At 48.2% G+C, this 14,710-nt stretch overlaps 1 protein-coding gene across 1 annotated transcript in view; it reads right to left on the reverse strand.

Moving 5' to 3' along the window:
• Window positions 1-14,710, reverse strand: part of MYO5B (myosin VB) — a 309,980-nt gene that overhangs the window by 71,903 nt on the left and 223,367 nt on the right. The window contains exons 16-17 of the mRNA XM_017665463.3: window positions 14,144-14,241; window positions 8,187-8,273 (exon numbers count right to left, since the gene is read on the reverse strand). Of these exons, the coding sequence (XP_017520952.3) occupies window positions 8,187-8,273; window positions 14,144-14,241 (185 nt within the window). The remainder of the gene's footprint in view (window positions 1-8,186; window positions 8,274-14,143; window positions 14,242-14,710) is intronic.

A 14,710-nucleotide genomic window follows, 5' to 3' on the forward strand; every position in this document is an offset into this window, starting at 1 on the left:
ATGTGATGTCCAAGACATCGAGGCCAGTGCAGAACAAGCTCGGAATAGTGAAGTGTGTTCTGACCCTGACCGGCAGCATGAGCTTAAGCAGGTCACAGCCTCAACAGCTCAGCTCCCCATCTGCAAAATGGAAAGAATATCTCCCACCTCACAAAGTACCTCGTGAGGCTTCAGTGGCTCATGAGCTCACGGATGTGGAGTGTTGGGAAAGTTACAAAGCTTCCTGAAGGTCTAAGTTACTCTCCCTTCCTGCCAACCCCCTTTCCTTTTCTTAGAAAGGCCTCCCCAGATACCTGAATCAAGGTGAAACCAATGGGCGCAGACGATGCCCACAGAAAGCAAACCACCCACTGAGAAGGGCTTGGGCGGGCTCTCCCTCATGACTGCTCCTGGTGAGAATGGAGAGACCAGAGGCAGCAGGCATGGCTGATGTGGGATGAACCAGGGTGAGTATTCAGCAGAGCCCATCAGTCTGGAAGGATGCTTCCTGGTAACAAGCTCCTCAGGCCCCAAGACAGTAAGCGGTGAATATGCCACTGTGAATGGGGAGTAAATGAAGGGGGGATATAGTGGTGGGCTGAGTTCCCATCTGGACCCCAACACTGAGTTTAACCATCTACACGTGGGAACACTGCAGAAGACTGCCTCCTGAGGGGCCCCTGATGGGCCGTGTGAGCAGATGGGTGGGTCGGCCCACGTGGCCGCCCCTTGTACTTCTCTTCCTTCTCATGCAGGGACTGGCTGGACTGGACACCCTCAGAGTCCCTCCAGTAAGACCAGGGTATGAGGCTCTAAGTCAGAATTCCGGAGTAGGAGATGTCAGGTTACCACAGGGCCCTTAGAGAATGAAGAACCATCAGGGCTTCTCAGGTCAGGATTAGGTGGGTCAGCCTGTACTTTCAGACGTCTTGCTACCCTGCGACACTCCACTTAGGTCAAAGATGTTGGCTGGGCTGGTGTGGACTGCAGGGCAGGCTTCTCCGCTGCTAGAGAGAGAAACTTCAGGAGCCTGCGAGCCCCAGTGGGGGTCTTTTCCCCTACAGTATCTCACACATGGGTCAACAGAAGCTTGTGGGGCAGAGGTGGTTAGCCATGCTGTGATATCCGCCAATCAGGACCGAGAGATTCCCTCTGGATACTGAGTTGTGAAAATAATCTTTACTATGGCCACCCAGCACCATACACTTCTCTTGTTCTTGCTTTTGAGGAAACAAAACAGCAGAGAAATAAATGATGTTGATACAAAGGTTTTCCTTGGAACTGTATGAAGGATGGACAAAATTCCCAAAGGGGCAGAAGAGGCCAAAGTCAGAGAGGAGAGGGGCACTTTGTGGGAGATGCCCGAGGGTAGACATCCTTAACCCATGGAAATGTACTGTGGTGGGTCCCCGTCTTCCTGTCTGGGTGAAGACACCCTGGTCACTGAACTTTTATAGATTTGTTTTGTCATCCTAAAATGGAGGTGATACCTTTGTATCTTGCCTACCTCAAGAGTCAATGTGATCTTGTCAACAAATGGTGCCAGGACAGCTGGAATCTGTATGCAAAAGCATGAGCCTGGATCTCTGCTTCACATCATATACATAAATTGGCTTAAAATGCATTGCAGACATGCAACAGTAAAACATTTAGAAAAAAACGCAGGTGTAAATCTTTGTGACCGTGGATCAGGCAATGGTTTCTTAGATGTGTCACCTGAAGCACAAACCAAAGGGAAAAATACATCTGTTGGACTTTTCCTAAATTAAAAGCCTTTATGATTCAAAGGACACCATCAAGAAAGTGAAGAAACAGCCCACAGAATGGGGGAAAGTATTTGCAAGTTATATAAGGATCTAGTATAAAAAATACATGAAAACTCCTAACTCAACATGAGAAAGGCAGCCCAATTCAAAAATAGACAAAGGATCTGAATACACATTTCTCCAAAGATATACATATGGCCCCCAGGCACATGGAAAGATGTTCAACATCATTAACCATCAGGGAAATGCAAATCAAAATGACCATGGGATGCCATTTGACACCCACTAGGATGGCTGTAATAAATAAGAAGTGTCGGCAAGAATGTACAGAAATGGGAAGCCTCATCCATTGCTGGTGAGAATGTAAAATTGTGTAGCTGCTGTGGGAAACGGTTTAGGCAATTCCTCAAAGGCTAAGCAGAACTACCATACGACCCAGCAATCCCACTCCTAGGTATGTAACTAAGAGAAATAAAAATATATGTCCACACAAAAATATGTACATGAATATTCATAGCAGTATTCATACTTGCCAAAAAGCAGGAATAACCCAATTGTCCATCAACTGATAAATGGATACAATGTGGTATATCCTTACAATAAAATAATGTTAAGCAGTATACAGGAATAAAATTCTGACACATAGTACAACACAGATGAACCTTGAAAACATTATCCTAAGTGAAAAGAGCCAGACACAAAAGGCCCCTTACATGAAATATCCACAACAGGAAAACTCATTGTAAGAGAAAGTAGGTTAGGACGAGGTGGAAAGAGGTCATGACTGCTAAATGGACCACAGGGTTTCCTTCTGGAGTGAACATATTCTCAAAGTAGATAGCAGTGACGGTTGTACAACTTTGGGAATATAACAAAAATCACTGAAATGCATACTTTAAAAAGAATTTTATGGTACATGAATTATATCTCAATTTTAAAGTCAATGTGATGAACAAATCAAATGAGATTTGTGGGTGGCCTTTGTAAAGCAATACATACATGTAGGATTTGTCATTATTTCAGCACTGGTACTCATGGAGGGGCTCCTGGTGCAAAGGTAGCAGGGTGCTCACCGTACCCCTCACACCAACAGATACCCCATATTTGCCTTCCCTGTTATCCCCCACCTATGTCCTGGGCTTCGCAGGGAAACACAGGCTCAGACCTAGAGGCACCAGGCCTGATGTTGCTAAGCTTTGCTGCAGAGGGAGGGAAACCTCATTCTTTCCCTTGGCCCTGAGCCGGAGTCACCACATACAGGAGAAGTTTGTCAGCCCATGCGCTGCTGGCAAGTGACAATGGGCTGCAGTTACCAGTGACCAGCACTTGTCCCCCAGGGAATCATTTCAAGGCAGAAGGCGTTTCAACATCACCTGGGAAGCCTTGTTAAAGGCAGATGTTCAGGTCTGAGGTGGACTCCTGGCTTCTGAAATGGTTAAATGTTTTCACATGACTGTGATGTGCAGCCCTGGTTGAAAATCCTCAACTAAAGAGCCAGAACTAAAGGCTTTAAGATCCTGAGATAAAGAGTTATTCACACCAAAATAACTTCTACATTATTCTCTCTCAGGGAGATTTTTAATAGCAAGGCAGGTAACTATGTGTATGTTTAATTATGATTAAATAGAAAAGTGAACCAAGCAATTTCTCAAGCCTCTATCTAGTTCTACAATCCCACACTATTTAGTCCATATGGGGCCCGGTTTGGAAGTTAGTACAGTAGTAGAAATCTTTTCAGAAAGCACCACTTTTTCCAAAGTGAACATGATGAGATGAAGATTTATGATGAACTTCTTAAAAAATATAAACATTGCATATTCCAGTAGTCCTCCCCCACTTTGTTCTGGCTAAATGGAATTCACTTCACAATTCCCCTGGGATACAAAGCTGCTCTGAACCCCAAAGAGGGAGACAGGCCTGACACACATCAAGGGGAGCCAGGTGACAGGTGGACGAGCTTCTCCCAGATGGTGTGTTTATCACAGTGTTTTATGTACGTGATAATGAACATATTTCTTAGCTGCTGCAGCACATTTCAAATTGAGTGATACATTTTCATTTTAAATCAGACTCAAAGAGAGCCATAATTCTTAGGGAGGATGAAAACAGGTGTACTGAAGCTGAGGGCAGGGTCAGGGGGCCTGCAGCTTTGCATCTGTGCTCTCCAGCTTGCTGACCTCTGGGGGCACTGATATGTATTAGCCTCAGACCAGCGCTAAGAATTCTGCTGCCGGGGCATCAGCAGGTTGGCTGAAGGAACTCAGCCTGCAAGCCCAGCTGAAAAGGACCGCCCTCTGCTCGCGCTCCCGGAGAAGAGGCCTCTGGACACTTCGTCACAAGCCTCTGCATTCTCTTTCCCTTTGCTTCACTGTGAAGTGTTATTTGCCCTTTGGCCACATAAGTGGGAGAAATGTAGGGAAATGCAAGTTCCCCTCATGGAAGAAGCCACTGATGTTTCCTTTGGAAAGAACTGTGCAAAGTTGTGCTTACTGGACACGCTAATCAAGTGAAATCCCTCTGATGTGCCTCAGCAGCCAACGAACTGATTGCTTTCTGTGACCTCCAGTCTGCTCAGGACCCTCTAGTCCTATGATGGACTCCCAAAGTCAGGTCAACAAAATGACTGCTTGACTCTACCCCGTGACATAAGCACAGATGCTACTAGTGTATTTCCTTCAATAGCTAACATCTTGATGGACAGAGAGTATGTGGAAAGCCTCCCCTGCTTTACCACAGCTACAGCAGACACACACCAATCTCCTGGATGAAGTGCTTATGTAGCACCTTTTTTTTTTTTTTTTAACCAGCGAGGTCACTCCCAGTGGTTCCCACGGTTGGCAGGTGCAGACAGTTAAGCACAGTGTGGAGTAAAATTACAGGTGTAATCTTTTATTACCTATCGCAGGTAGCTTTGCCTCACAGCCCTCCTTCCCACCACTCATCTTGCAAATAAATGCTACCCTTGGTGCCCTGGCTGAGGGAGAGGTGGTAAGATAAAAGAGAATTAGGGATCTAAATGAAATAATATGGATGATTCAACTTCATCTCTCAGTACTAACAAACGTGCCACAAAATTATGGTGCCTCTTTCTGAAAGTTAGTATTTCAAATGGCAGTTTGGGGAGGGTATCCTCTCTTTGACCCTTCAGCAGACTCGGCTAAGACAGCAAATATAAGGCAGTGTCCTGGATCTAAGTCCAAACATTTATATCACAGCATTACCATTTTTTGTGATACCAGAAAATAATAGCCTCTCTGTCCTTCCTGAAATTTCCACAATACCTACAATTATAAAAACAAACGGTACAGATGCTCTTGCAATTTTCTGCTAGAAAGAAGTCTCAAATAATGAGGGAGGCAGGGGAAGACACGCATCCGCTGCCTTCTAAGAAGCCAGCACGTCAATGAGCACCTTGACTTTACTGGCAGCTCTGACTGCAGCCAGGTGCAAAGAGCAGTAGGAGACGCCTTTCTCCATATGGGCCTAAGGAGTTGAAGGGAAGGCGTTCTTCCAGCTGCTGAGGAAGAGGCTGTCTGGATGAGGCAAAGGGCGTACCTGGCATGCTCTAGCTGGGGGATGGAATGGTAGGTGGTGACTGAGCTGGCAGAGATGGGCTAAATCACCAGCTCAGACCTCACCTCCTTCCAGTTTCCTCTCACACTGGCCCCCGATATGTTGTTCTCTGTTCTAAGCTTGTATCACCTCTCCTCGACTGTGAGCTGCTAGTGGGCAGTGGCCACGACTTACATCCTCCCAGCAGCCGGCATGGAGCTGGATGCTAAATACAGGATGGGACAAGGAGGAGTACAGATTACCAGGAGAGCAAGATACCACATAGGTGAGAAACTCTCATCCTACAAAAAGCTCATGGGAGGCCATGGACGTAAAGCCCTCTCCCCCACCTCTTCCACCTCCCGAAACATGATTTTACTGTACAGTAGCCAGTGGAAGTGTGGGTGGCTTACACTTACACACTGTCACTCTGATTTCACAGAGATCTGCTTGAAGCATGGTCTACGTTAACCGTACCAGACCCACAGCCTTCTAGCCATTCCTTGACATTCTCCAAGGAAAGAGGTTCACCCTGCCTCCAAGTCACTTGTCCGACTATTATTCAGTCTGTTGGAGAGTTGTTTGTGGAACAGATGTTCCTTTATATACTGAGATGGGTCGCCAAGGCTCCTTCTGCCTCAGAACGCTTCCCTTGTTTCTTCTTCCCTGGTTGGCACAGTCCCAATGTTGATGCCTCCCACTTGACAGGCCCGCCATTAGCACCAATCACACAATTGGTCATGTGCCAAGATGAGCACCCGGTTTCTCTGCTCACCTCCAGGCCTCTGCCTGTTCAGCACAGGTACTGCTAGGCACTCAGTCCCCGAGTTTCTTGCAGAAGGATCTTACATGTCCCTTAACTTGGGACATCTCAGCTCCACCTGGTTTGGCGACTTTAATTCTTAGACTGACCTCCTTAACTGCTTGGAGAGTTTTGAGAACTTTAAATGTTCTTTTGAGGTGACCAGACACATCATGAAAACAAAGCTAAAAATTTCCAGTACAGACATGTTCTACCCAGATAATTAGGCTCATAATATGCAGTTTATGCTGGATGAGTAATAAGCATTTTATTAAGTGTTTAAGTCACCATACTGTGCTGAGGACTTCAGATGCATTATCATTTATTGCAACAACCTATGAAGTAAGTATGATCATTCCACTTAACTATATGGGAACCCAGGCTCAGCAATTAACTTGCCTGAGGTCACCCAACCAAGGAGTATGGGGGCAGGCGCTGGAACTCAGGCCTCACTCCAAAGCCTAAGGCTCCTTTGCCTCTGGTCCAGGCTGCAGTCATGCAGTCCTGACTTCGGTTTACAAGCTGGACAGGGCAGGGAGCAGCGTGACGCCAGGCCTCAGGTCTGGGCCCAGCCCCAGGGCGGTCAGACCACGGGATCCTACCCTACCCTTATTTCTCTGACAAACCTGTTTGGATGGCAACACTTTCCTGATGTGAACAATGAGATGGTTGGCAACCACCACCTAGCAGGGCGGAGGAAGGGTGGGTCTAGTCCTGACTCAACCACCAACTACCTGGTGACCATGAGCTTCCTTCGCAGGGCCTCACTTGTGAAAGCGCATTGAAATGACATATCTATGCCAAGATATAACTCTGAAGTAAGGTCATGCCACAATACCTTTTAACCACAAACTGAAACCTTATATTTTCCATCCCAAGTTATCTCATTAAACAAACAAGATATTAGTCACAACCCATTCAATTGATTTCCTGACCCACAAATGGGTTGCGATGAAGTTTTGAGAAACACTGGACTAAAGAAGGCAGACTGCAGAAAACTTCCTGAGCACAGCAGACAGAAGAGCTGGGAGCAGGCATGGAGCCCACCTGTCTGTAGAACAGTCTGGAAACCAGTGGCTCAGCAGCTCCCTAAGGTCCTTGTCAAGTCCTAAAGTTGAGTGAGCTATGCCTGATCTGAGCCCTGTGCTCAAAGCAGCCACTGAAAGGTGGGCTGACTGGCCAGACTACAGTGCTTTGAACTAAGGCTGAATCTTGGCACCCACAGCCTGAGTCCCATTCCCTCAATCAAAAGGCTGACGGTGGATACCACAAGGCAGACAGGGAGAAGGAATGCAGGGCTTCATCTAAGAACCTCACTAATCGAAGTTGTCAGCTATTTGTGTTCAGACCACAAGGCCCAACAGTGAGATGAAGCTCCAGGACACTCCCTTTCCCCTCGGCGGGGAGACGTGCGGGTGAGGAAAACTAACAGCCATCCGCCCCGGCTCGGGCAGACCATTCTGAACAGTGCCTGAGCCTGCGGCTTTTGAAACGCTGCCTGGAGGTTGCAGGTTAGTGACAGTTCTTGTACTTTCCAGGTCAAATACAAATTCCTAATTCCAGCAACTTCCTTCCCAGGCCTCATGTTTGGCAACTATTGATGGTTGTTTCTGGGTAATTAACCACTGCATATGAAAGGGTTCCTCAACTGCACTGGCAAAGTGCCAGGTGAGATGGCAGGGAGGTGGGGAGTCCTCCTCCCCATCTGGCTCCATCTCCTGACACATACAGGACTTCTTCGGACAGGGGGTTCCTGTACACTTAAAACGATTAAGAGTATTATCTGTATTTTACCACTCACACACAAAAGCTAACACAGACAAGGTGGGAGTAAAGGAGAACTTCCCTTTCAACTGCCTCTAGCTAGCTCATCACCCAATTTGAATTCAAAAAGCTGCCCAAGAGGATGTCACTGTTGACTCCCATATTTCCCAGACCAAACTGAAATTCTCCCATCAGTCAGCATCCTGCTCAGCTGTCAGGGTTTGGGAACATTTTTGGGTGTGGGAGCATCTGTCTGTGGCTGACAGCACATAAAAAGGTGCCCTGTGGAGCCCAACCCTTGCTGCCCAGGTGGGCACGTTTACCTGGATGGGTAGCCGGCAGCACTGATGCGGATGGTCTCCAACACCCCACATGCTCTGAGCTGCTGCACTGCTCTCTTTGGGTCAAAGCTGCAAAAACAACAAGATGAGCAATGAGTGGCTATGCTGGCCAAGAAATAGAACAGGAGAAAGACAAACTCTTCCTGCACCGAGGTTCAGACCATCATGCACGACTGAGCTCAAGGTTAGGGGCCAAGCACTGACTGAGAGACACTCACTGGCAGGCATGTGAGCCATGCCAGTCTCTCAGTTCTGGGCACATTTGCATTCTCACTTGTAATCTTCCTCTTTGCCTACCTGAATCCTGTCCACCTTCCAAGACTCATTCCTGTTTCCTCTCCAGAGCCTTCCTTTATTATTTCCACCCACCTTTTTATGGGGTTAGTGTGAAGATTAAATGTAATGGCACATAAAAGCAGTTAGAACAGCACCTGGCACAACACTTGGGCGCACATATTGCTGGCTGTTATAACGGTTGTTAAGAATCAGAGATGAAGAACTTTATTTTCCCATCTTAGAGATATGAGCCACATCTTCAACAACACATATGCCCTAAAATGCTAAGTTTAGCACTGAAAACCCAGTATTCATTCCAACATATATACTGAGCAGGACTCTAGAATAAAAAGTCAGACATGGTGGGCCTTCCAAGTGTCCCCACTTAAAGTGCATCACAGCAGCACATTACAAGGCGACGTGTGAGGGACATGACACAAGTGTGCAAAGAAACCACAGGGGAGATGTCAGGGTTGGCTGGAATAATCATGCAGTCTTCATGGAGACAGAATTAAGCTGAACTACAGTTAACCACTATTTACTATTTGCTGACTACTGCCCCTCTCCAGGAGAAATGGGGGAGGAATAAATGCTTCGTCCTGGCTGGCATGCAGCTCAGCTAAAGCCTGGGGCCGTGCCTCTTCTGCTCCTTCCACTCTGGAAAGTGGGGGGGCAGGGGTGAGGCCCACAGGCTGAGTCCAGGTCCTGGGCATCATGCTGGCTTTGGCACACACCTTGGTGGGGCAGCCAGGCAGCTGGCCTGCCATGTTGGATAAATAGAGATGGCAGCTTCTTTATCCCTAGGATCCCAGCGGGCAACCTGTCACCACACTTGTTTGCCACGCTCCCTGACGACCCCAGCTGTTCTTCTCCCAGCAGCCGGGCCCACGCAGGAGTCTGAGCCCTGCAGGATATCTGGCCTGGAGTCAGCCAGCCTCACATTCGCCTCTCTCCATTGGAGACTCTGTCCTCCCATCTTTCCTCTGTGAGCGGCTTAGCCTCTAGTTCTCATTGCTTCCTTATGCCAGGGACTCAGAAGTCCATCAAGGCAGACAGCGACCTGAGATGGCCTGGGTCAGCAGGCACATTCCGAGTGATGCCACGCTGACCTTAATGCCAGGAACTCCTAGCCTTCCACATCAGCCCTGGGGCAGTGTCCCAGGAGTCACCCACCTTCCCCCAGGCCTGCGCTCACTCGGACTTCCTCAGCGGCCCCACCCCTACCCTCTTTCAGCACCAAGCTCCTCCACAGAGGCTCCATGATCCCTCCAGTCCCAGGTACCCACGGCACCCAGTTGTGTAAGGCCAACCAGCACTGAAGGCTGCAGTCCTGGGCAAGGGGTTACTTCAGAGGAGTTAACCTAACCTTTTTAAGTAGAGACAAAGCCCCATAGTGGAGGGTCTCATAGGATAACCAGAAACAAAGGGCACATGTGTGCTGAGCTTTCACCATGCCACTGGCTTGCAGGCTCTGAGGCCTCCCAGCACGCAGCGCAGAGCCGGGATCACTGTGGTATGGGAGCACTGAGTCTCCCAAGCAGCTCTGCAGGACATGAAGGCCGTCCGGGGCCGCCTTTGGGATGCAGGCTCTGCTGCTCACAGGTGCTGCCCCTCTCGTGGCTAATGTGGTCAGTTGAGTCCTGAGTTACGATCACAGGGTGGATGCACCTGAGCTTCAGAGGTGGTTTTCTGCACACTGCAGACTCTCCCCTGTGACATTCTGCACCCGTCCTCCAGGGTATGAGCTTCTTCCCTCTGTGGGGCAAATTCATCCCACTGCACAGTGGGGATGGGCAGAATGCCTGGCAGGCACCTGCAACCTGCGGTCCTTCGTGGCCTGTGGGTCCAGCTGCAATCCCTCCTTCCTCCAGGTGCTCCCTCAGCACAGAATGAGCCAGTGCTCCCTGACAAGCTCTTCCCCCCTCAGAGAGACTATGCTCTTGCCTGGCACCCCCATCTCTCCCTGCTCCAGTACCCCTGTATCATGTCTGAGCTCAGGTGTTATCTTAGCTCTGGACTAGGTCCTGTCTACTGCCCAGGAAGCAGCTTGCTGCAAGTAGGTGTAAGTCCCAGATGGAAGTTGGGGGCAGCTGCATCACTCACCCCACATACCAGGCTGGGCCCATGGAAGGTTAATCAGTTTTGAACTCAGCTTTAACTTTCTTCCCTTTCGTCCCTTCCCTGCTTCACTATACCTCAGCAAAATCACTTCCCTGCTCTTATGTTCTCTTCCCGTGTGTTGAGAGGAGACGAGCAAGGGCAGTAGGACTTGGTCTGGCCCCCAACAACTACTGCCACTTGGGCAAAACACAGCCTTGCTGTAGCTCATTTTCCTTACATGACAGGAGCTGAGACTATCTGCCCGACTACAATCCATTGGTTTGTGGTACTGACTAGTGATATAAAAGACAGGAAGTGTTAGAAAATCACACGGACACTATACCGAGATACTGCCATCAGCCTTCCTTGTTCACACTCCCCAGGGGCCACAGAAAGCCAGCCAGGCTTCTGTATTTTCATCTTATCTTGTCAATAATAAAACTCCCTGTCAAATGCATCTCTCCATCTTCCTCCCTGCATTTCTTACTGGTGACTCTGGGTGGAAACCAGCCCTTTCACCTGTTAAACTTTGAGGACCATGCTGAGGAGGAACAGCACCTAACTCTGAACTACAAGTCACCAAACATGTACAGGGTCAGAGTGCTGAGGTGCATGGTCATACTCCCCCCCACCTCAAGAAAACGTACAGGTTCCGCAGAGCCAGAAGCTTACTGGATGCAGAGGAAGAACCCCTGGTGGTAGAACTGGGCTCGTCTCAGCAGTCACAAGACACTTAATCAATTTCTGCACCGGCTGCAGGCTCTCACCCATTCCTTCAAGCTCTGCGCGTTCTGCAGTTGTACGTCAGGACTCCTAGACTCTCAAGATTGCCTGCTTCTGAGACCAGTGGCCTTCAGGAAATTCCCCCGACAAGCGATCCCAGGTCAGCACACTTGCCTGGGCCGCCTGGACACTTGACCACTCTCACATCTCTGTTCCCGCAGCACTTGTGTAGGACCACCACCCACAGCCCCCCACTTCTATGCTGTCACCAGTCATTTATGACTGGCCATTCCTTAGGGATGACGGGCACATCTTACCGTCATTCTATCTGTCCTGGTCCCCATCCAGGGAGTAGAGGTTGTGCTGGATGGTTTTTGAATAAAGGAAGCAGCACAGGGAAGACGACCTTTATACAAGTGCTGCTATCAAAGAGTTTAGTGTAGGATGTCAGTTCTCCACTGGGGGTGATTTTGTCCTTCAAGGAATGGGACAATGTCTTAAAATATTTTTAGTTGTCACAATGGTGGGGATACTACTAGCATACTAAAAGGCATAGGACTGCCTCCCACAATTACCTGGCCCCAAATGTCAAGAGGGCTGAGGTTGAGGTGGCCAGGGCTTAAGGGATGGGAGGAGGGATACAACCCCTTTCTTCTAGAATAATGTTAATAATTATACATTTTAAGCATATAAACGTTTTTTACTTCTTACAAATAATTCCCATTCATTATCTCCATGAATTCTTTCATCAGGATAATTATTTTTTAACCATAATTAATAGCTGAAGAAGTGAGACAGCACAGGATGAGTATGTGATTAGCCAAACCATTGGTAGCAGAGACTGGACTAGAGTCCAGGTGTTCTGGCTTGGTTCAGGATTCTCCCTACTTTATTAGGAGGAAGATTTTGATAGAGGGCAAAGGAAGGTCTTAAAAGATGGAATATTAGGACTAGAGAGTCCTTTTGAATGCCTCCAGCATTTTTTCTCATTTGGGAGGGGAGGCCAAGCAAGATAATCTGGCACATGGCAGGTGCCAGCTTTGGATAAACTAAGTGCCCAAGGTCACAGCTGGCTGCGGGCAGAACTGGTACCCATCCCTCAACTCTTCTCTCTGGGGCCCGGCCCGCTGCTCCTGCCCTTCACACATAATCTGAGTCTTTCACGCACTCTGCTCTTCTAACAGCCTCTTTTCTTTTGGAGTCAGCTGGTACACAGATGCCACATGAGGCGAATTCCTAAGCATGTCTTGGAAATTCGGAGGAGGGGAAAAGAGTGAACAGTCAGCATGCTTCAAAAAAAGCTGATTCGATACTGTCTTCCTAACCTTTTTCCAGCACAAGACTCATCTGAGTAGAAGTCACTTTATTAAATGATAGGGACGGCAGAGTGGAGCTCAGATATTCATTCTTAGAGTTGCCAACGTAAATTATTTCACAGAAAGAAATTGTGCTAGACTGAAAAAGAAATTAGAAAGACGGGAAGTGTTTAAAAAATTTAAAAATATACCTCCTCTGGCCAGAGGAAATAGAAATAGCACATGTGGATGGAGGCTCAGGGTAATGGAAGCAGCAGCTGCAGAGGTTAAGTGAGAGAATGTTCAAAAGGCTTACAGGAGTTCCAGGCAAGAAATAAAGAGAGTCTAAAACAAGGTGATAGTAGAAGGAAAAGGGAGAAATGTGAGAAATTTTCAAGGAGACTCCCTGGGGATTTGATAACGATTGGACACTGGGGAGAACGGAAGGAAGAATCAAGGATTATGTTCTCCAATATGGTAGACAAGCCACCTATAAATATTCGAACATAATTCAAATGAAATAAAAAATTCAGTTCCTTAATCACACTAGCCAAGCACTGGGCAGCACCTGTGACTTGTGGCTACTGTGTTGCACAATGCAGATTACAGAACAGTTCCATTATCACAGAAAGTTCTACTGGGAAGCATTAGTCGAGAGGGACCCTCGGGTTTCCGGTTTGGGAGAACGGGTGTGGTGAGTGGATGAGATGTCAGGAGACGGTTATGTCATTTTCTACAAGGCAGACCAACAAAGAAGAACCATTCTTGGGGGCACAGGGGCGGGGTGGGGGGCGGGAAGGAGTCTGGCTTCAGAAATGTTGAATGTGAGGTGGCCAATGAAGCTGCACTAGGCATTCAGAAATTCTGGTCTGGAATTTGGCAGAAACCAGAGATGTACACAGATATTGAAGAGTCACTGTTATGTAGATTTGGGTGGAGTCAGCCATGTGGGGCCCAGAATGGAACAAAAATTTTCAAGGTAGAGGTAGAATGTGATCAGAGTAGGTTGAGGCATGAGGAGAAGGTAAGCAAGTGTGGATAACTCTGGAAGCTCAATGCTAGAGGGGACATGAGTGACAGGGCCATCTCCTCGACTTACCACTAGACACATTATCTGAGGTCAAGTTTCCTCAACAGAAGAAGCCTTTTCTGACCACTTCGGCCATCCTCCCATCTCCGAATTAAACATTCTCTGTGAGACACACATCTGTACTTAATGACCTATTTTTAGGTGGCTCTCTAAGCACATATATTTCTCTACACCACTGTAAGCTCTGTGGGATTGGGGAACTGTGTCTTTTCATTTTCTTGAATTCTCCTGGACAGCAGACAGGTGGAACTTGGTACATGTCTTCAGGCTCATATATGGCATATAAGCCATTTGCCAACTGAAAGACCAACTATCCATCCTGATAGAGACAGCAGACCCCTGCGAGGCTGGGCCTGCTTGTTCCACCTGAACTTCTAACAAAGCACGAAGAGGCTGGGCTTGAGCAGCCCAGTTCCTGGAGAGAGGAGCCTGGCAACGACCACACAGGTACTTACTGGAAGGGGAGCTTCTCGTCGTTGGGCTTGATGCAGCGCACGTAGTGTGGCGTCGTGGCGTTCAGGGTCTCCATGAGCAGGTGCAGGGAGGTGCGGAACTGGGAAGACAGGGAGTACCTGGTTAGTTAGCACTTCGTGGGTGTGTAATAAATAGAAATGCCTCTAGACTGTTAATGTTTTGGTTATCATTACTCCAGGAGGATAGAAAGAAATTCAGAGACCTGGGGTCACTTTCTAGCTCTGACACTCCTGCCTTGCTGTATGACCAGAATCAAGTCCCTCCTGTCTCCTGGCATCAGGATTCCTCAGACTAAACGGGGAGCTACTCCCCGTAATGTGCCTCAGTGTCATGGACCACAGAAGATAAAAGGTGAGTAATGCCACGAGGTGTGAGAGATGACCACTGTCACTGGAGGCCTGTTTTTCCGAGGCCACTGACTGAGCCTTGACATAAGGTGCCTGGGCAGCCTGGAAAACCATTACACTAGTGTGACATGTCCCGAGCAGGCAAATCCACTGAAACCAAAATGCTGGTGGTTGCCAGGGGCTTGGTGGACGTCGTCTTCC

The sequence above is a fragment of the Manis javanica genome, chromosome 9 (assembly GCF_040802235.1).
Source record: "Manis javanica isolate MJ-LG chromosome 9, MJ_LKY, whole genome shotgun sequence".
Lineage (NCBI taxonomy): Eukaryota > Metazoa > Chordata > Mammalia > Pholidota > Manidae > Manis > Manis javanica.